We start from the raw sequence: 24,352 nt of genomic DNA on the forward strand, positions 1-24,352 counted from the left end.
GGCCAATTTTAATACGACGTGTCATAGGTTTGGTTTATAAGTGGAAGGAGACCACCAAAAAAACAGATAACATGATAAAGAGGGACCAAATAGCTGGTTTTTTTTAAAGGGATACTAAAAAGTTAGAAAAATCAATATGGAGGGACTAAAACTGCATTTAAACCATGATTTTTATATTGTAATTTAATTTAGTGTAAAAAAATTTACGAATAAACTTTTTATAAAAGTTTCAAATGAAAATTTGGTTTGAATAGTTATGCTTAAAATGTTATTTTAGATATTTTGTCTTTTTTTATATCAAAATTTCAAAAAAGTTCACTTAATTTTGAAGCTATTTCAAATAGTTTTTCATAAAAATCATTTTGAGATATAACTTCTTGAAAAAATTGTGATTTCGACTATGTTTTGATATTCAATAATGTATTATTATGCTATAGGATGTCAAAATTAGTCTTTCAATTTAGAAAAAACGAATATTAAAAAACTTGTAATATATTGAAAAACGGTTTTATAAAATCCATTTTTGAAAATACAAAGAAAAATCCATTTTTTTAAAGTTAAAACAAATAGGCCCATAATTATGTTGGTGTTGATAATGTTACTAGTAAAAATTGATGAAGATTGTAGAACCATGGCCTAAAGAAAGTTAAGACATTAAACTATAAAAATTATATAATGTTAACTAAATACAATTAACATCTTTTGCATGAGATTAATTTTAAGGTTGGTCAATTTTAAGAAAGAGATGAAGTAGATAATTAAACTGTGAAATATAAAGTACATGTGTATAAGAGATAAGAGATAGATAGACAACTCCATGATTTATATTGGTTTTGTCTTAAATCACGCGAAATAAAGTCTTCAAGACTTTTCCTTGGAGATTTTCACGAACAACTTTGAACTCGCCGTATTCAGCTCACAACCTCCTTACATCAAAATTGTACACATGTTTAGCTTGTAATCTTTATACCACTTATAATGCTACAATAGAACTATACTTTTGAATTAAAGCTATTGTACAATTTGATTAAAAAGCAATATTATACAACTGTCAGTATAAGTTTTTGGTTCTCTCAACATTAAATAATGAATAGTTTATAAAAACAACTTCTAGAATGATAGTGGGTGAGAAAGAAGAGTAGTAAATCATATTTTCGTGTTTAGGAATAATGCACAAGACTCTTTTATATATGAGAAAAATTTGGCTCGAAAAAGGAATAATCCATGGGCTTTGGTCGTTCTCTAATGGATTAGACTGCAACGCTAACCAATTAGACCTAACAAATAAAGAACACTTAAGATATGTTTTCATCCTAATTGATTAAAAGGGTTCCTCGTTGATTAGATGGAGAGTTTGCTTCTTAATCTATTAGATACAAGTTCTAATTGATAAGACAATAAGATTTTACTTTTATGATTGGTCAGGACGCTTCCTAATTAATTAGTTAAAGACCAAAAGATATTTATAGAAAGGTTTTTATTGAGAATATTTGTATATATAAAGTTCCACATCGAGTATAACATGCAACTAGATGTAAATCTCTCTCTCTCTCTATAATATATTTTTCATAGTGATATTTAAAAACATATAGTTTATTCAAATGTCTCTCACTCTCTTATACTTTAATATGGTATTAAGAGCCTATTGAGAGACAACATTTCATTGTGCTTTATCTCGTTGACCCATTGTCTCCCGATGATAGATAAAAAATCGGCATCTCAACTACGGTTTGCATTCCATACATTGTCTTGACTCATTCCGGCATCAAATTTCCATACTCTCTGGTCAACACCACCGCTTCTGCTATTAATTAGGGCAACTTTCTAGCTCACTACCATCGCAAATAGAAGCGTCTGCTCCGATCTGATCCACCCCTAGAAAATTATTGTCAACCGCCGCCGCACACGCCGTCAATGTCCCTGCGCGTGACAGTGTGGCCGACCACTGTCCCTGCCACTATTTTCCTTGACTTTTACTAAAGTTCCTCTTATCCCATGCAAGAAACTAATCGGGAAAGTTAAGTGTCGTACAAAGGCAAGAGAACAACAACAGCAAACTAGATTTGTTGATGCTGCTCAACCAACTATCACCAAAGAAGTTACTACATCGACCGCTGATTACAATCTATCAAAGCAACCCATCAACTATCATCTTTTGCCACCGTTGCTCTGTCTGGTAATCTTGTAGCCTTTGTCTCGATATCGATCTCCCTTGGTCCTTGGGTTATTGACTCTGGTGTCTCTTATCATATGACTTGTAATAAATTTATTTTATCTAACTTGTCTTATTTTGATTCTTTGCCTTCTGTCATTCTGGCGGATGACTCTAAAATTAAAGTAGAAGGCCTTGGTCAGGCACACCCACTTATAAGTTTGTATTTAGGTTTTGTTTTATATATTCCTTGTTATCCTTTCAATCTAATATTTGTTAAACATCTCACTCGTACTCTTGATTGTTCACTTATGTTTATTTATAATTTTGTTTATGTCCAGGATCGACATACAGGACAGACGATTGGAACAAAGAGTGGGTCTGGAGGATTATATCATTTATTACCACTAGTGGCATGTTATTTTATTGCTTCTTAAAGCCTTACACATAAACTTTTGGGTCACCCTAGCCTTAATAAAATGCGTCTTTTAGTTCCTAATTTTTCTAAGCTTTCATCATTTGAGTGTCAGTCATGTCAATTAGGCAAACATACTCGTCACACCTATTGTCAACGAGTAAATAAAACTGATGCGCCACCTTTTTCTTTAGTTCATTTTGATATTAGGGTCATAGTCGTGTCAAGTCAACTTTAGGATATTATTACGTTGTAACCTTCATCGATGATTTTTCACGATGTACTTTGTTATTTTTGATGAAAAATCGATCATATGTCTTCCATGTGTTCCAATAATTGTATGCCAAAGTTAAAAACCAGTTTGACACTTCCATTAAGATTTTACGCATTGATAATGCTCGTGAATATATGTCATCCCAATTTAAATCTTTTTTAACATCACATGGCATTATTCATCAATCATCGTGCGCTCATACATCACAACAAAATGGTGTCTATGAATGGGCATAAGTTGTATGTTTTGTTAGAATTATAAATTTAAGCTTGTCTTAAGTACTTCTTAAACCTAAATACTTTGATTGTAGAATCTTTTGTGTGATTGAAAATCATTTAATAACACTTATTGTGAAATTGAATAATTTTGCAATACAATTAGTTTATTCATTCTGGTGTATTTCAGTAGTCCAACTTAATTGCATTGTGAGTTGTATAAGTATATTCACATAATTTCTAATCGATAAGCATAATCTCGTTTATGCTAAATTTGCTCCTGTCATGCAAATATAACTTTATTTTTGAAACTCTGATAAAAACCTTCTCAAACAAATTTGTTTTAACTTGGGAGGTTTATTCACCCCCTATAGATCATTTATAGTCCATATTCTCACCCAATAATTGACGTCATAGTTGGTATTTTGATCAGGTTTAAGTGACTCAAAAGTTCGAAAATATGGGTGACGACGATCCGAATGGAGCGTACAATAGAGCACCACTTTTTAAAGTAAAAAATATGCGTATTTGAAGGAAAACATATATGTACACTTAATGTAAGTTGAAAATAATCTTTGGATAGCAACTATAGACGTGTTTTTTATCCCTAAAAAGTGTCGATAATGTTGTTAAACTCTTAAAAGATGAAACTGACGATGAAACCAAAAAGGCTTCATAGAATTTGAAGGCGAGTAATATACTTATATATGTGTTAAGCGGTAAAGTATATTACTCTATCTCACATCATAAAAGTGCACAAACTATGTGGAACGCTCTCCAAGTCCTTTACAAAGGAGCTGGAGATGTTAAAGATTATAAAATCAATATGTTGACAAAGGAGTATGAAATTTTTTCGTACGAAACCCAAAGAATTCGTGGAATCCATGCAAACTCGTTTTCTCCATATAACCAACAAACTTTACATTTCTTCATATTTTTTCTAACCATAACATTGCTTCAGTCACTGGTTACCCCCCTCCAACAACCATCTAACTTTTGATTTTTCTAACCAGAACATTTCTTCCTTAGCAAGAACTTGCCATAGATCAGGTTGGGCCATAGTTTCTTGAGCTCTAAGATTCTCATTAATACCATCCAAGATGAGTTGGTTTTGAATGTTGTCTAGTCTTTTAGTTAAAGTTTTAACCAGTGTATGAATGTTTCCAAACACTCCCCTATTCCAACTTTCCAAGACTTCAGACTTATTTTAAATAATTACAAGTTCCTACTGAGAATATACATAGGGCAACTAGTGGCTGAAGCAAACCAAAATTTAGAAATGAAATTCTCACATTTGTCTTGCAAGGTCTCCATGCAAAGGAACCTTAAATTTGAAGCATGTTTGTGTTGAGATAAACTAGCCTATAATAGTAAAGGGTAATGACATGATCTTAGTTTAGTCAAAGTTGAAACATTCATGGTTGTGTTGATGGGTGACAAATTTTAGTTGCAAAAAGCCCTATCCAACCTCCTTTACACTAAACCTCTCCCAACTCTACCATTTGACAAAGTGTAAGGAGAGCCATTTGTAGGAATATCAATAAGATTGTTATGATCTAACCATTTTTTGAAATCTTCCATGTGAGTTTTGTTTGGAGTATGATTGCCTTTGTGTTCATGAAAGCTAGTTATTGCACTAAAGTCTCTAATATTGCGCCAGGGCATTGTATTGCTAGTCAAAGAGGAGGATAACTTCAGCCAAAGCTCTATTGTATTCATGTGAGATGCATAAACGCATGTGGTTCCTACTTGAATTGAGTCTTGTGTGATTATGGAGACGTCTTCTTGATCTGAAGTTGATGTTACTCGAGGTTTAAGAGACTTGTTGCATATACACCATAAGTTGTGAATAAGACCAATCCTCAAATTACAAGAAAATAAAGACCTAGTGAGTCAAAAAAATTGACAGGTAAGTTGGTTTAGTTCATCTAGGGTTAAGCTATGAAGAAAAAATATGGCTTATGTGCTTTGATATGATTCTTTAGAGCAAATCTTGTGGGGGAATCGTCTAGGCCCCTAACATTCCAATATAAGCACTTCATTGCAAAGGCTTAAAGCAAGCAGCCTTGGCTCTGGTTGTGTAATTATTTATTGCTTTGGATCTTTTCCTTAATTTTTTATTTTAAGATTTTGATATTGCTACTTGGAAGTTTTGTAGGTCAGAGTTATGCTCTCCATCTGACTTAGTTAGAACTTCATCATCCTTCATTTCAGATGTGTTGGCCCAAGATTATTTCAAAAGAATCTCCATTAACTTTATGTGTTAAAGCTAACCTATCCTTCAATTCCATGATTTGAGTTGCATATACAAATTATGAATCATCATAACTAATATTCTCTAAGATTGCCAATTATTTATTATGATCCAATGCATCAACTATATTTCCTCATTTATCAATCATATGTCTGTTTTCATTTTCCATGTCTTGGTCAGCCTGTAGTTCTTTAAATGAAACTTGCCTTTGAGTTTGGGAGTCCACATCTACTTGTGGCACTTGTAAGTTGTCCATTGATCATTGCTTCTTAGGCTAAGCATTAACAACATCTTTGATAACTCCACTGGCCTCTTCATCATTAAAACAAATTTTGTTTCTTCTTAGATCAACCACCTCAACAACCTGCTCCTTAAATTTGTTATTTAGATGCACATATCTTTTTTGAGCTAACCCCTTTGTTTTACTCATTGTCAACTGTAATACCATTTCTTCTTCTGCATACTCAAATAGAATGACCAATTGAATTGCAGTGATTACAAAACTCAGGGAGTTTCTCATATCCTATTTCAATAAAGAAAGTAAATATTAATCTTTCCACTAGGATTTTGTAACTCAAATCTTTGACCAAGTCTATGTCCACCAAGACCCTAACAAAATGGCCAAAAAGATGACCAAATATCGGTTTGCTTGATGTAGAACCTACGCATATGGGGATTCCTAGGTTGCTTGCAATAGTGAAAATTATTTTGGCCCTCCAATATTCTTGGGATAGTCCATGAATTCTAACCCAAACCTGAGCTAATGCTTGGTTGACATTAGAAGGGATGCAATATTTATTTCAAGGGATTAACTTGAAGATACATGGATTTAAGTTTCATGAGCTTATTTATCTAACTCTTTGCACATCTTGAAGGCTTGAGAAACTGAACTCATAGAAAAATCCTTTCCCAAAGACGTTATTCCTCACTTCCTAATAGATAACCATCAAGCAACTAGCTTAACGCGTATGTTAATAATAGTTAGAGGTGTATCACCATTAGGCCATAAGATCCTGTCATTGAGATTGTGTTTATAAGCTTTAAGACCTAGATTGTATTCTTATTCTGAAATAACAATGGAAAAACGGTTTCCCTTCATGCATGAAATTGGTAATTGGCTTAAAACGGTGTTGTAAATATTTGATACCACTTCCACAAAAGATTTGACCTTTGTTTTTCCTTGGAGGTTTCATGTGGCTTTGGATGGTTCGTTTTCTTGGTGTGAGGAACATTGGTTTCTGAGAATAACTCGTGTGGATGGATAGTATTCATTGTGCGAGGGAGGAAGAATAAGATGGTTTAGGTCAACAGTGTTCTCCAACATTCTTGGAGCACCATGTCCCGATCATTCTTTTTTAACATTAATTGAATATCGGGTGATATGTAAATTTAAAAGAAAAATTAATTGATGTGTATCGACGGCGGAAAAATATTTTACATTGTCAGTTAATCTTGTAAAAAATTTTACATAGTCAATTCATCATTATTATTTTAGATATAGCTAAAATAAAAGTTATATTATAAATGGTATGATTATGAATGTCCATCAATTAGGATATATCATATTAATTTTCCATTTATTACATATATCCTATAAATAAGACTCATTATATTTGAATCATTCACTCGGAATGAGAATAATATAATAAATCTCTCTTTTTCTCTTTCTCTCCTTCGTCTCTACTCTTCTATTATATTGCTTCTTATTAATTTCATAACTATATGAAGCTCCAAGATTTAGAAGGTAGCATTATTGTTTTTGTTTCATAATATATATTTGTAATTCTACCTATTATGTGTCGATGTATTGATTAGAAAAAAAAATCAACAATGATTTTCGTGCATCCTAGAAGGATTGGATGAATAATGAAAGACTATAAAATATTGTGTTTGTTATATAGTTCTAGAAGAACTTAACAAATATCTTTGAATGATAGAAAAATAATAATTTATTATATAGTTCTTGCAAAACTCATCAAGTATCCCTTAAAGATAGAAAAATAATAATTTATTATCTAGTTCTTGGAGAACTTATCAAACAACATCTTTGAAGGCTAATATAATTCTTGAAAAACTTATAAACTATCCTCCGAGGATTGCACAAAAAATATTTATCTTTGATCTATGATTTATATTTCGAAAAAAATTATATATATTATAAATGATCTCTAAATGATTACTCAAAGAATGATTTATTTTTATGGATTGATCAAAAGACGATAATCAGGTTAAACAATCTTGGAAGGATTGTATTGAGATTAAATCAATAATCCTAACCACTAAAAGAAATATTCATTAAGATTGAAAGATATATATTTTATAACTAAATGTTATAAATTTGTTATAAATTATTGATTGACAAAATTAATGTGATTAATTTAATATTTATGTTATAACGAAATGTTATAATTTTGTGACTAATTTTTAAAAATTGACAAATATTTATTTGATAATTATATGTTATCAATTTATTATTAAGTTATATTATTGTAATTATTGTATTTTATAAAATAAAATTAAAAAAAAATCGCTCAAATACAAAGTGTGAATTAAAGATTCTGTATGACAGATATTTATATGTACAGATAAATTTTATTGAATAAATTATTTTCTTAACTTCATGCATTTTATATTATACACATTTTTTTTGGTTTAATTTTCTAATGAACACATATTTATTTTCTTTTATTCCATTTTTTTAATTAAATTATATTTCTTGCATGGAATTATTTATATTTGTTGAATAATTTTTGTATTCTAAATTCTATATGCATAAAGCGTCAGAAAATATAGTAATGTGTTTTATGTACCATGTGATTATTAACAAAATTTAAAAATAGTTGATTTAGATGTTAAAATTGTAATTAAATTGTATGCCATTAATTTTTATGAATATATTTTATATAAATTATTTTATATTTACTCTAAATTGAAACAAACTTGAAGAATATAATCATATGTATTATTGTAAATCAGGCGTTTAGAAATCACACTTAAGTGTTGTTGACAAAATCGGTTGGGTCATCTCGGATGTATTTTGATATGAGAATTACTTTTGGAGAACCAGTTTCTTCAATCCAATAAAATTTGCGTGTTCCTAAAGGAAAATTTGAGAAATTGAATTTTTATGACATTAATTGTTGCATCGACTAAAAGATCATGAATATGTCTATTCACAACAATGTTTTAAAAACCGGACCGAACCACACGGTTTAACCGGTTGGACTGAGAATCGAAGATGAATCTGGTTGGATCAACCTTTCAAAGCCGCTAGTGGGTCAAAACCGGAATAAAACTGGAAAAATCGGGTTGAATCGTCCAAAACCATTTGAACCAAAGAACCGGAGCCGGTTTTAAAAAACTGTCCGGTTCAAAAAAATGCATCAAATTGACCATTTTTTTAATTTAAAAAAAAATTTAATAGGTTAATATCAAAATTTAACCTACATTCTCAATCACAAAAAAGATTCCTTATTATTTTTATAACCATATGAAATTTTAAGTTTTGTCATTTCATTATAGTTTTTCTTTCAACAATACTCCATCATCATCACACTGTCCCTTTCAAACATTGTCACGATATCCAACTCAATATTGATTATTATTCAAGTCAATATTGTTTTTTATTGTCAATTAAGATCTATTTGTCGTAGTTCAACTCAAATTCATTTTTTAAATAAATTATATTGTATTATATTATTTATTCTTGATATTTTATCTTATTTAATTTAGATATTCTTAATTATTTGAACATTATTTTAGTTATTATATTCTATTATTTTAATTTTGATTTGAATTAATTTAATTTAATTTATTGTAATTTTTTAATTTGGTCCAATTATTCTTAAATGAATGTTGAAATGAAGTGTAGAATTATGTTATGTTATTATATGTATTATCGATATTGTTGTATTAAACTTGTAATAAATTTTTGAAATAATTATTTTATTAAGTTGTGAACATATGATTATGTGTGATATATTTATGAAACTTAATTTTATATTATTAGTTTATTTAATAAACGATTTCACCGATTTAATCAATTGAACCTTAAACCGCAAGTTTCACCGGTTCAATCTCCAATCCGATTTTTAAAACATTGATTCACAACCACAAGTTTGGAAATTATTTTCTCAACTAATTAGACTAAGATATTGTTTTATGGATTTTTCAGAAATTTCTTGATAAGTATCACATATATTCCTAAAATTAATATTAAACATGTTGAATGATATGTTCATAAAAAAAATAGACATGAAGATCCTTTCTTTAGACGTCTAAAATTAGTTATATAGTTGATACTTGTGGGATCATCAATTCTAAATTAGATATTTGAAACACACAAAGTATGGTATTAAGATATTTATTTGCATTAAGCCAACAAATTAGTATATGATAATTCTCTCCTTAACTTACAAATTATTTTAGGTTAATAATTCAATACTTCTCATCTAAGTAAATTTTTGGATGTGTTGTGATTATTCAATTGCTCCAATATAATATGTTAAGATGTGTTTTGAAAGAATTTTGAGAAAATGTATTTTATATGAACCTTGTACTTGAGTATATATCTTGATCAAATAATTAGATACTTGTCTGAAGCCTAGTAGGCTGATTATCAATTAATAAATTAATTTTCTCAATATTATGGGGAAAGAATAAGCAACTGAAAGTGTGAACCAGGAGTTTAAATTAATAATTTGAAATAAAATATTATTATATCATTTTGATCCTCGAAGTTTACAACACAATTCATTTGCACATTTATGAAACAAATTATCAACGGCTAATACCCCACTCAAAGTGGATTATCCTATTGGACAATCTAATATTGTAAATGAGTTGTAGTTGCGCCTGAAGTGTGGTAGGAAAGTCGGTTCCAAAGTTAAAAGTCCTCCACCAAAAGAAGAAACTAAAGTAAAAGATGACCCAAGTGAGGATATGAAAATTCTAAGAGCACTTTGACATAATTTATGTTTTAGTTCCAAAAGAACTAATCAAGTACTTGAAATGTGAAATAAAGAGATCTCGATAAATTATGTCATGAATGAAATGCACTGAAATCGAAATTAAGATAACCAAAATAAAGCCAATATTGACAATGTCTTTTTATACAATATAACGCTAAAGATCATAAATAATAACGAGGATCGTGAGTCAAAGTCTATCAAAGATTGTAGACAAAGTGAGAATTGGCCAAAATGAACATATTCATTTGAAGAAGAATTAAATTCACTTTACAAGTGATTCAATTTTGGACCTGTAAAGTAAAATAAGAATGGTATAAATATTGATTTGTTGCTTAATAATTTTCACAAAGACCTAATATTTATTTTGATGAAACATATCCACATGCAATGGATACAATTCAATTTTTGATATTTAATTAGCCATGTAGCACATGAAAGACTTAATTTGAATATGATGGATGTTGTAACAACTTATTTGTATGACTCATTTGATAGTGACATTTATATGAAACTCCTTAAAGATTTTAATATATTAGAGATACATAACTTTGGATCTCAAGAAAGCCACTTCATCAAATTGAATAAATCTCTATATGAGCTAAAACAATATAAACGCATGTAGTATAATCGTTTTAGTGAATATTTTATAAGGGTGAGGAGCTATACAAATAACTGCATCCGTCCTTGTATTTTTATGAAAAGATCTAGAAAAGAATTTGCTATAATAGTTGTCTATGTCGATGACATAAATATTATTGAAACTCCTAAAGAGATTCCAAAAATTATAAATCTCTTAAAGAAACTGTTTGAGATAAAGGACATAGAAAATACAAAGTTATGTCTAGGTTTACAAATTGAGCATTTGGATAATGAAATATTTGTACACGACATATAAGATTTGTCAAATAAGGGAAATATTATTTTAGACCTCAAGAAGAGGATGAAAAACTAATTGATTTTGAAGTACCATACATCAGTGTAATTCAAGCACTGAACTATCTTGATAATTATATACACCATGATATATCAATTTCTATCACTCTATTAGCAAAATATAGTTCTTCAACTACACCAAGAGATTAAATGAAGTCAAACATATACTTCGTTATATCCGGGGTAAATGGACATGAATTTGTTTTATTCCAAAGTATTCAAATTAGAATTAACGGTTATGTAGATGCATGTTACTTGTTAGACCATATAGTGGTATATCACAAATAAATTATTTGTTTACTTATGGTGATACAACTATTTAATGGAAATCTGTGAAACAAACTATAACAATAACTTCATCTAATCATGCAGAACTTTTAGTATTACATGAAGCAAGTCGAGAATGTGTTTGGTTGAGGTCCTTAATTCAAGACACACATAATACTTGTGGTTTGATTTCTGAAAAAATAAACTCAACAACCATATATGAAGATAATACTGCATGCATCGCTTAATTGAAAGATGATTACATTAAAAGAAACCAAACAAAATATATTTCTCCAAAATTCCTTTTCACTCACAATCTTCCAAAAGGTGGTGATATAAGCATCCAACAAATTCGTTCAAGGAAAGTATTATAAATGGTATAATTATAACGAGACAAGTTTTAACAAGACATATTTTTTTACTAAATTCCTTTTCACTCACGATTTTGTTCACTGAATTTTTCTAGTCAAGTTTTAACGAGACATATTTTTTATAGACATCCAAAAAGAAATGTTATAAATGATATAACTATATATATCTTATAAATAAGACTCATATTATATTTGAATCACTTCTGAATAATATAATAAATATCATTTCTTTTCTCTTATTCGTCTCTACTCTTAGTTTTTATTAATTTCATAAAAAGTTATAAAACATCTTTATATGTGTAAAATATCTTTATAAGACTCATATTATATTTGAATCACTTCTGAATAATATAATAAATATCATTTCTTTTCTCTTATTCGTCTCTACTCTTAGTTTTTATTAATTTCATAAAAAGTTATAAAACATCTTTATATGTGTAAAATATCTTTATACTTGACTTTTATTTTAACTATATCTAAAATAAAATAGTACCTCTAAAAGATTTGAAATACACGTGTCATTTTTTAATTGGTGGAAGCTGTCATTGTAATTCATTGCAAAGTTTGAGTTACTACTCTTCGTTAAACCTAGCAACCGCCATTGCAATTCAAGCACGCCACTTGTTCCATTGTGATCTTCCATTTCTTCTTCGCCATCCTTTTTCTTTCTACTGGGATTCCACAGGCATGTTTCTTCTTCATAATTTTGTTTTACTTTTTCAAAAAATCTTCATTGTAGCGGCCGCGAAACTCCACCACGGCAGCTACATGCCCCGCCGTGTTGTTCTCGTGAAGTGCATCCGAGGCAGCCGCAACAGTATTGCGCACCTGGCATCACTGGAGCGGCCAACGGGCGCCCCTTCCGCATAACTACCTAGATTTCATCCCCAAATCTGAATTTAACTCTTTTTAGTGAAATTTAGGTATCAAATTAGTTTCAACTCCTTAATCATTCAACTGTATATGAATTCAAATTTACTGTTTTTATGATGAACACTTATTTTACTCTCCCTCAAATCCCAATTTTACTTAAACAATTTAACTATTATTTTATTTTGTAATTCTTAGATTATTTCCGGCATAAAAAGTTATTCTTCCATAAATTAGGATTGGATTGTATAGGTACTACTTTGTATCTAAACTATGTATTTTGAATTAGGATTGTATCAAGGTTTTATGAATAACCAAAATTTGTTCTAATATGGTACTACTTTATATCATGGTTCTAAAATTTGTATAAAGGGTTTAGGATTGTATAGGTACTACTTTGCGATGTCTGTGTTGTGACATTGATTGTGGTTGTCCTAATATGAATTAACCAAAATTTGTTCTTTATTATAAAATCGATGAATAACGATATCGGTATCAGCACCTTCCAATACTGTTTTGTAGTGGTTGTTTTGTAGTGGTCGTTTTGGCGGTAACAAACTGTTTTTTGAAACCTTGAAATGTATAGGTACTGCTTTTCATATTGTAGGTAAGAGGAGATGAAATTGTTGAGAAGACACCCTGAGAGGTTTGTCACTCTAGGAAATTGAACTGTGGTGAGATTTTGGGGAGGTGCTGGTTGTTTTTTTGTTGGATACAAAGCTCATTTGGTGACCCTTCTTAGTTATGAGCTTTGTTCATCTTTAGCCATGGCGGAACACGAGACTACGTTAAGGCAATAACAAGTAGATAGTGAATGAAAGGTTTCTTCTTTTTTTTGGATAAATAGTGAGTAAAGGATAATGGGTTTAGAATGAAAAGAACTTATAATAACATGGCTTATATACTTTGATCAATTGTATAGTTGTTAGGTTACAAATAATCATATACTGTTAAAAAGGTGTTAACAGTAGCAGAAGTTGAGCCTTGAGAGTAGAATAGTTAGATACCAAGGCTGAAAAACATGCAAAAATGGAGAGAAATATAAGAAACATGGAAGCCAATCTTAATTCTAAATTAATGGAGAAGGGGCTATCGACATTGCATCAGCTGCAGCTCTTTCCGTGGATGTTGTTATTTTTCCTCAAATTACTTATCATACAAATTAAATTATGTTTTTCTAAAACTATAGCTATACACTTTAACTATGAGACAAAGGCTTGTCTTTGCTTTATCCTAAAACCAATTTTAAGATGGTCCATTCCACGATCTACTAGTTCATCTACAAGGACCAATATATATTAAAGTGATTAATTACATGCATTTTACCTATAGTAAAAAATATCAAAATATTGAATCCTATATATGATTGAAGATTATATAATACACTAATTGAATCCCATTTCTTTGTGTTGATTGCTTTGATTTGTGAAAACAATCACATGTCAATGACCTAGTATGTGTATGACAACAATTGCTTCATTGTGTTGTATGGAAGAACATCATTGATTAGCTTTCTCAGTATTTGATTTTTTTTCCCTTTCTAATGCTATCATACTATTATGTATGTTTCAGGTAGTGTCATCATCACATAGAAAAACAGCATGAATTTTGCATCATCGTTGTGCAGAAGATTGAATATCAAGGAACTCGTGACAAATGTTCCTGTGTACAGAAGCACTGCCGGTATACTTTTGGAATCATATATTTGCTATTTGTATCACTACTTTCAATAGAAAGGCAGACAAATCAGATGACTTTTTGACTCACTATTTTAGATGTTTCTGGAGACGGGTTGAGTTTAATGTTCTGCCGTTGGGCTACCAAAAAGACAGCCGGGTCCACAAAAAATGGACGCGACTCAAAACCTAAGAACCTTGGAGTGAAGAAATATGGTGGAGAGGTATGATTTTTATGCTTCAAGTTTATGACTTGCAATTAGTGGAAGAGTACTGAACCTGGACTTTCTAAAGAGACTCTTTTCTTATTATTATTATGCAGAGGGTAATTCCCGGAAACATCATTGTTAGACAGCGTGGTACTCGTTTTCATCCAGGAAACTATGTTGGACTGGGGAAAGATCACACTCTTTTTGCTTTGAAAGAGGGAACGGTAAAGTTTGAACGCAACAAACTGACCGGTCGCAAGTGGGTGCATGTTGAGCCTAAGGATGGTCATGTCCTCCACCCTGTGTATGCTGATGCTTCTTCATCCGAACCACAACTTGCTGTCTAAGCCTGACCAATTTCATTCACAATCAAATTTTTTGGATTATGTGAACTCTTAAATATTTCATCTCATGTTGTTTGCACATGGTTTTTTTCTGAAATTTTGAAAGATTGATTTCAGATTGAAATAATAGTAGATGGATGCTTCAGTTTCTTGCCCTTTTTATTTATTTATTTGTCAACAATGTCATAGCCAAACAGTTAGTTACTAACATTTGTCTTGGCTGAATAGTTGTATAAAAGAGGTTTTTGCAGGCCTAAATAACTCATTGGATGATTAACTTGGTAATAGGATCAAAGATCCTATGAAGCTAGCGAACAATATATAGATTTTCTGGTAAAAAATTCAGAGTTTGCTTGAGTGACACTAACAAGCATTAACATAAGCGAATAACATATATTCACAAGGAGAGGAATTCGGGCAAAGAATTGGACCAGACCAAAAATGAAAATACAATTTACAGTTGGGAATTGCTTCTCTCACTCTAATTGTAGAGAAGAACCATAAGAAAATTCAAAAATACCCTTACGAATCTGAAAGTGCATTTCCGGACCCATTCATTTCACACCATATATATATATATATATATATTTTTGAGTTACATCTTTCTTTTTGTCTGAAAATAATTCGGAGATACACTTGTGTATTCATCCTATATATGCATCCTACATATTCTTAACTTAGACTCCTTCATTTTGACATAAATTGATATAGAAATGTAATATGTTACGAATATACACTCCCATATTCACCTAAATAATAATTTTTGATATTCTTTTAGAAATATACTGATGTAATGAACTATGCATATGCTCTATGATATGCTCTCTATATATTAAAGATATATTAATGTAATGAACTATGCTATGCTCTCTATATATTAGAAACGATAATACTGTCCTTAATATAAATATTATACTATTGTGTATGCTCTAAATGCATATGCTCTATGCTACATAATATGGGCGGCCAACCAAGTACAACAAGTATGCTCTAAATGCATATGCTCTATGCTACATAATATGGGCGGCCAACCAAGTACAACAAGTATGCTCTAAATGCATATGCTCTATGCTACATAAAATGCTCATTGTAACACCCCTTTTTCTACCCTAAATTATTTAGCATATAATCAGAGTAAATAAGCACGCATATAAAGAAAAGGGCGTCACATCGACGTTTTCGAAACTTAAAACTTTCAAAAACCAACAATACACCTGGTCATTCAAAATAACACATTTCACTCATCATGAATATTCAAGCAATATGCGTTCGCATCGGAAAATAAAGATTACTCATGTATTTCATAATATGATCCATGTCCCATACCATGATCATCTCTCAATAATCACTTCAAATAAAATAAAACAATTAATGACATAAAGCATATCAAAATAAGATATGAGTTCAATACCACTAATCTACCCAGTGTTACATGACCAGAGCATTGACTCAGTACCTAATTGCAAACTAAATACGGAAACTCTCCAGCTATTCTTGAGCGAGCTATCGTCCACCTACTCCAACAATACTACTCTGTAGTATCTGCACGATACCCATGTAAAGGTAACATTCAAACAGAAAGGGTGAGAATTCAAATTATTATGAAATAGCATAATAAGGCACAATGAATTAAAACACAATTTAAGAATTCATCACACTTTGTATAATCACGTCAATAATATTAACCAACAATCATCTCACATATTTCAAACGTACATCGCATCCACATCAATACATGCATTCAATGATCACATAACTATAGACGACTCAATGCAAGACAATGTGACTCTATGCATGTGGTACCTCAATGTGAATTCAAAGTTTCACCGCTTTCCGATTCAATATCTAGAATCCAAGCCACGCTTCCGATCCGGACAAGACCAAAGCCCTACGTCTGTTTCCAATGAAGGATCACCGCTTAATACTACGTCTGATCCCAATTAGGATTAACGTCTGCTACGTCTGTTTCCAATGAAGGATCACCGCTTAAATACTACGCCTAATCCCAATTAAGGATTAACGTCTGCTACGTCTGTTTCCAATGAAGGATCACCGCTTAAATACTATGCCTAATCCCAATTAAGGATTAACGTCTGCTACGTCTGTTTCCAATGAAGGATCACCGTTTAACCACTTCCACAATGAAGTCAACCATGTTATGAATGAATGCACACATACCAACACATATGCAATTAAGACCATCTATATACCGTCTTAACATCCCACATATCACCATGACTCACAATTGGTACATATACACATTCATCACAACACATCAATTACGATTACATATACACATCCATAACCATAAATCATTCACAATTCAATAATGGCATACATGCACATTCATACAATATATTATTCACCAATATAGGCCAATCATCAAATATGTACACATAGATTTCATTCCAAAACGCACACAACATTTAAATATCAGTTTTTTCACTTTTCAACCAGTGTTAACCGGTTAACGCCCTGGGTTAATCGATTAAGTTAATCGGTTAACGCAAAACAGAATGCGCTTCTTGGCAATTTTTAACAGTGTTAACCGGTTAACGCCCTGGGTTAACCGGTTAACGCAAGATAGAATGCAGTTTTTCAATATCGTAACAGTGTTAACCGGTTAACGCCCTGGGTTAACCAGTTAACGCAAAACAGAAAGCTGTTTCTGCGCTAACACGAAACAGAATGCAGATTTCCCCGCATTTTTCATCGTTGGAGGACTTCCGGACCTCCGATTTCGATTCCGTAAAAAGCTACACGTTCAGAAAATTATGACTCATCCAAATATATATTCATTCACAGTTTTAGCATAATTTAATCATCACAATTCAAGAGTATTTATCAAGACCTAATAATTCCAAAACCATGCCAATTAAGGATTTCAACCTAAATCATGTTCCTACCCATTAACCCAATCATACTAACCCATAATAATAAGGATTTCCCCCCTTACCTTGTCAATTTGATGGAAACCTTGACTCCTCTCGCTTTTCCTCTCCTCTTTCTCTATTGCTTTCAGTGCTCAAGTGAATTCTAATTCTCACTTCCTTCACTCTTACTATTTATAATGGTATTCTAGTTGGGCTTAAATCATCTAATTTAATCACTAGGCCCAATAATACCTAATATTTAAATACCTCTATTTAAATTCAAATAATTAACCACTCACTATGCACACTAGGTTAATTATTAATTATTTAATTATATCTCATATCAACTAAATAATTAATTACCACACTAATTCAATTAATATAATCAATTATTATACTACCTCACAACCACTTAATTACTTAACACTCCAAATAATTAAATATAATATAATAATAATAATATAAGAACTAATTACTAAAATTGGGCTGTTACAACTCTCCGCCACTTAAAAGATTTTCGTCCTCGAAAATTCCTCAAACGAACCACTCCGGATACGATTCCCTCATCTTATCCTCGAGTTCCCAACCTGCCAATGGAAAATAAAACAAGCACCGACAGTGTTCTCACACACATGTCGCATACTAGGGAACAAACCTAATTAAACAACCTGGCCGGACGGACCGACCTGCTCTGATACTACTAATGTATCAGACAAACAGTATTGATCGTGTCAGATACACGAATCAAATACAACGGGATTGAAAACCCTAACGACTATTGACCAACTGGTCGACCAGGCTCTGATACCACTATTGTAACACCCCTTTTTCTACCCCAAATTATTTAGCATATAATCAGAGTAAATAAGCACGCATATAAAGAAAAGGGCGTCACATCGACGTTTTCGAAACTTAAAACTTTCAAAAACCAACAATACACCTAGTCATTCAAAATAACACATTTCACTCATCATGAATATTCAAGCAATATGCGTTCGCAGCGGAAAATAAAGAATACTCATGTATTTCATAATATGATCCATGTCCCATACCATGATCATCTCTCAATAATCACTTCAAATAAAACAACACAATTAATGACATAAAGCATATCAAAATAAGATATGAGTTCAATACCACTAATCTACCCAGTGTTACATGACCAGAGCATTGACTCAGTACCTAATTGCAAACTAAATACGGAAACTCTCCAGCTATTCTTGAGCGAGCTACCGTCCACCTACTCCAACAATACTACTCTGTAGTATCTACACGATACCCATGTAAATGTAACATTCAAACAAAAAGGGTGAGAATTCAAATTATTATGAAATAGCATAATAAGGCACAATGAATTAAAACACAATTTAAGAATTCATCACACTTTGTATAATCACGTCAATAATATTAACCAACAATCATCTCACATATTTCAAACGTACATCGCATCCACATCAATACATGCATTCAATGATCACATAACTATAGACGACTCAATGCAAGACAATGTGACTCTATGCATGTGGTACCTCAATGTGAACTCAAAGTTTCACCACTTTCCGATTCAATATCTAGAATCCAAGTCACGCTTCCGATCCGGACAAGACCAAAGCCCTACGTCTGTTTCCAATGAAGGATCACCGCTTAATACTACGTCTGATCCCAATTAGGATTAACGTCTGCTACGTCTGTTTCCAATGAAGGATCACCGCTTAAATACTACGCCTAATCCCAATTAAGGATTAACGTCTGCTACGTCTGTTTCCAATGAAGGATCACCGCTTAAATACTATGCCTAATCCCAATTAAGGATTAACGTCTGCTACGTCTGTTTCCAATGAAGGATCACCGTTTAACCACTTCCACAATGAAGTCAACCATGTTATGAATGAATGCACACATACCAACACATATGCAATTAAGACCATCTATATACCATCTTAACATCCCACATATCACCATGACTCACAATTGGTACATATACACATTCATCACAACACATCAATTACGATTACATATACACATCCATAACCATAAATCATTCACAATTCAATAATGACATACATGCACATTCATACAATATATTATTCACCAATATAGGCCAATCATCAAATATGTACACATAGATTTCATTCCAAAACGCACACAACATTTAAATATCAGTTTTTTCACTTTTCAACCAGTGTTAACCGGTTAACGCCCTGGGTTAATCGATTAAGTTAATCGGTTAACGCAAAACAGAATGCGCTTCTTGGCAATTTTTAACAGTGTTAACCGGTTAACGCCCTGGGTTAACCGGTTAACGCAAGATAGAATGCAGTTTTTCAATATCGTAACAGTGTTAACCGGTTAACGCCCTGGGTTAACCAGTTAACGCAAAACAGAAAGCTGTTTCTGCGCTAACACGAAACAGAATGCAGATTTCCCCGCATTTTTCATCGTTGGAGGACTTCCGGACCTCCGATTTCGATTCCGTAAAAAGCTACACGTTCAGAAAATTATGACTCATCCAAATATATATTCATTCACAGTTTTAGCATAATTTAATCATCACAATTCAAGAGTATTTATCAAGACCTAATAATTCCAAAACCATGCCAATTAAGGATTTCAACCTAAATCATGTTCCTACCCATTAACCCAATCATACTAACCCATAATAATAAGGATTTCCCCCCTTACCTTGTCAATTTGATGGAAACCTTGACTCCTCTCGCTTTTCCTCTCCTCTTTCTCTATTGCTTTCAGTGCTCAAGTGAATTCTAATTCTCACTTCCTTCACTCTTACTATTTATAATGGTATTCTAGTTGGGCTTAAATCATCTAATTTAATCACTAGGCCCAATAATACCTAATATTTAAATACCTCTATTTAAATTCAAATAATTAACCACTCACTATGCACACTAGGTTAATTATTAATTATTTAATTATATCTCATATCAACTAAATAATTAATTACCACACTAATTCAATTAATATAATCAATTATTATACTACCTCACAACCACTTAATTACTTAACACTCCAAATAATTAAATATAATATAATAATAATAATATAAGAACTAATTACTAAAATTGGGCTGTTACAACTCTCCGCCACTTAAAAGATTTTCGTCCTCGAAAATTCCTCAAACGAACCACTCCGGATACGATTCCCTCATCTTATCCTCGAGTTCCCAACCTGCCAATGGAAAATAAAACAAGCACCGACAGTGTTCTCACACACATGTCGCATACTAGGGAACAAACCTAATTAAACAACCTGGCCGGACGGACCGACCTGCTCTGATACTACTAATGTATCAGACAAACAGTATTGATCGTGTCAGATACACGAATCAAATACAACGGGATTGAAAACCCTAACGACTATTGACCAACTGGTCGACCAGGCTCTGATACCACTATTGTAACACCCCTTTTTCTACCCCAAATTATTTAGCATATAATCAGAGTAAATAAGCACGCATATAAAGAAAAGGGCGTCACATCGACGTTTTCGAAACTTAAAACTTTCAAAAACCAACAATACACCTAGTCATTCAAAATAACACATTTCACTCATCATGAATATTCAAGCAATATGCGTTCGCAGCGGAAAATAAAGAATACTCATGTATTTCATAATATGATCCATGTCCCATACCATGATCATCTCTCAATAATCACTTCAAATAAAACAACACAATTAATGACATAAAGCATATCAAAATAAGATATGAGTTCAATACCACTAATCTACCCAGTGTTACATGACCAGAGCATTGACTCAGTACCTAATTGCAAACTAAATACGGAAACTCTCCAGCTATTCTTGAGCGAGCTACCGTCCACCTACTCCAACAATACTACTCTGTAGTATCTACACGATACCCATGTAAATGTAACATTCAAACAAAAAGGGTGAGAATTCAAATTATTATGAAATAGCATAATAAGGCACAATGAATTAAAACACAATTTAAGAATTCATCACACTTTGTATAATCACGTCAATAATATTAACCAACAATCATCTCACATATTTCAAACGTACATCGCATCCACATCAATACATGCATTCAATGATCACATAACTATAGACGACTCAATGCAAGACAATGTGACTCTATGCATGTGGTACCTCAATGTGAACTCAAAGTTTCACCGCTTTCCGATTCAATATCTAGAATCCAAGTCACGCTTCCGATCCGGACAAGACCAAAGCCCTACGTCTGTTTCCAATGAAGGATCACCGCTTAATACTACGTCTGATCCCAATTAGGATTAACGTCTGCTACGTCTGTTTCCAATGAAGGATCACCGCTTAAATACTACGCCTAATCCCAATTAAGGATTAACGTCTGCTACGTCTGTTTCCAATGAAGGATCACCGCTTAAATTCTATGCCTAATCCCAATTAAGGATTAACGTCTGCTACGTCTGTTTCCAATGAAGGATCACCGTTTAACCACTTCCACAATGAAGTCAACCATGTTATGAATGAATGCACACATACCAACACATATGCAATTAAGACCATCTATATACCATCTTAACATCCCACATATCACCATGACTCACAATTGGTACATATACACATTCATCACAACACATCAATTACGATTACATATACACATCCATAACCATAAATCATTCACAATTCAATAATGACATACATGCACATTCATACAATATATTATTCACCAATATAGGCCAATCATCAAATATGTACACATAGATTTCATTCCAAAACGCACACAACATTTAAATATCAGTTTTTTCACTTTTCAACCAGTGTTAACCGGTTAACGCCCTGGGTTAATCGGTTAACGCAAAACAGAATGCGCTTCTTGGCAATTTTTAACAGTGTTAACCGGTTAACGCCCTGGGTTAACCGGTTAACGCAAGATAGAATGCAATTTTTCAATATCGTAACAGTGTTAACCGGTTAACGCCCTGGGTTAACCAGTTAACGCAAAACAAAAAGCTGTTTCTGCGCTAACACGAAACAGAATGCAGATTTCCCCGCATTTTTCATCGTTGGAGGACTTCCGGACCTCCGATTTCGATTCCGTAAAAAGCTACACGTTCAGAAAATTATGACTCATCCAAATATATATTCATTCACAGTTTTAGCATAATTTAATCATCACAATTCAAGAGTATTTATCAAGACCTAATAATTCCAAAACCATGCCAATTAAGGATTTCAACCTAAATCATGTTCCTACCCATTAACCCAATCATACTAACCCATAATAATAAGGATTTCCCCCCTTACCTTGTCAATTTGATGGAAACCTTGACTCCTCTCGCTTTTCCTCTCCTCTTTCTCTATTGCTTTCAGTGCTCAAGTGAATTCTAATTCTCACTTCCTTCACTCTTACTATTTATAATGGTATTCTAGTTGGGCTTAAATCATCTAATTTAATCACTAGGCCCAATAATACCTAATATTTAAATACCTCTATTTAAATTCAAATAATTAACCACTCACTATGCACACTAGGTTAATTATTAATTATTTAATTATATCTCATATCAACTAAATAATTAATTACCACACTAATTCAATTAATATAATCAATTATTATACTACCTCACAACCACTTAATTACTTAACACTCCAAATAATTAAATATAATATAATAATAATAATATAAGAACTAATTACTAAAATTGGGCTGTTACAACTCTCCCCCACTTAAAAGATTTTCGTCCTCGAAAATTCCTCAAACGAACCACTCCGGATACGATTCCCTCATCTTATCCTCGAGTTCCCAACCTGCCAATGGAAAATAAAACAAGCACCGACAGTGTTCTCACACACATGTCGCATACTAGGGAACAAACCTAATTAAACAACCTGGCCGGACGGACCGACCTGCTCTGATACTACTAATGTATCAGACAAACAGTATTGATCGTGTCAGATACACGAATCAAATACAACGGGATTGAAAACCCTAACGACTATTGACCAACTGGTCGACCAGGCTCTGATACCACTATTGTAACACCCCTTTTTCTACCCCAAATTATTTTACATATAATCAGAGTAAATAAGCACGCATATAAAGAAAAGGGCGTCACATCGACGTTTTCGAAACTTAAAACTTTCAAAAACCAACAATACACCTGGTCATTCAAAATAACACATTTCACTCATCATGAATATTCAAGCAATATGCGTTCGCAGCGGAAAATAAAGAATACTCATGTATTTCATGATATGATCCATGTCCCATACCATGATCATATCTCAATAATCACTTCAAATAAAACAACACAATTAATGACATAAAGCATATCAAAATAAGATATGAGTTCAATACCACTAATCTACCCAGTGTTACATGACCAGAGCATTGACTCAGTACCTAATTGCAAACTAAATACGGAAACTCTCCAGCTATTCTTGAGCGAGCTACCGTCCACCTACTCCAACAATATTACTCAGTAGTATCTACACGATACCCATGTAAAGGTAATATTCAAACAGAAAGGGTGAGAATTCAAATTATTATGAAATAGCATAATAA

The 24,352-nt window shown here is 32.1% G+C and overlaps 1 protein-coding gene across 2 annotated transcripts; it reads left to right on the plus strand.

Annotated features, from left to right (window-relative positions):
- Positions 1-12,367: 12,367 nt before the first annotated feature.
- Positions 12,368-15,095, plus strand: LOC127085851 (uncharacterized). Of its 2 annotated transcripts, none has more exons than XM_051026403.1 (4): positions 12,368-12,536; positions 14,294-14,404; positions 14,497-14,621; positions 14,720-15,095. In XM_051026403.1, exons 2-4 carry the CDS (start codon positions 14,323-14,325, stop codon positions 14,951-14,953), a joined length of 441 nt encoding a protein of 146 aa, XP_050882360.1. In that variant the 5' UTR covers positions 12,368-12,536; positions 14,294-14,322; the 3' UTR covers positions 14,954-15,095. The 2 variants fall into 2 exon arrangements, with proteins under 2 accessions (XP_050882360.1, XP_050882359.1); XM_051026402.1 differs by having other exon boundaries at positions 12,375-12,540; positions 14,298-14,404.
- Positions 15,096-24,352: the final 9,257 nt, after the last annotated feature.

The sequence above is a fragment of the Lathyrus oleraceus genome, chromosome 5, assembly GCF_024323335.1.
Source record: "Lathyrus oleraceus cultivar Zhongwan6 chromosome 5, CAAS_Psat_ZW6_1.0, whole genome shotgun sequence".
Lineage (NCBI taxonomy): Eukaryota > Viridiplantae > Streptophyta > Magnoliopsida > Fabales > Fabaceae > Lathyrus > Lathyrus oleraceus.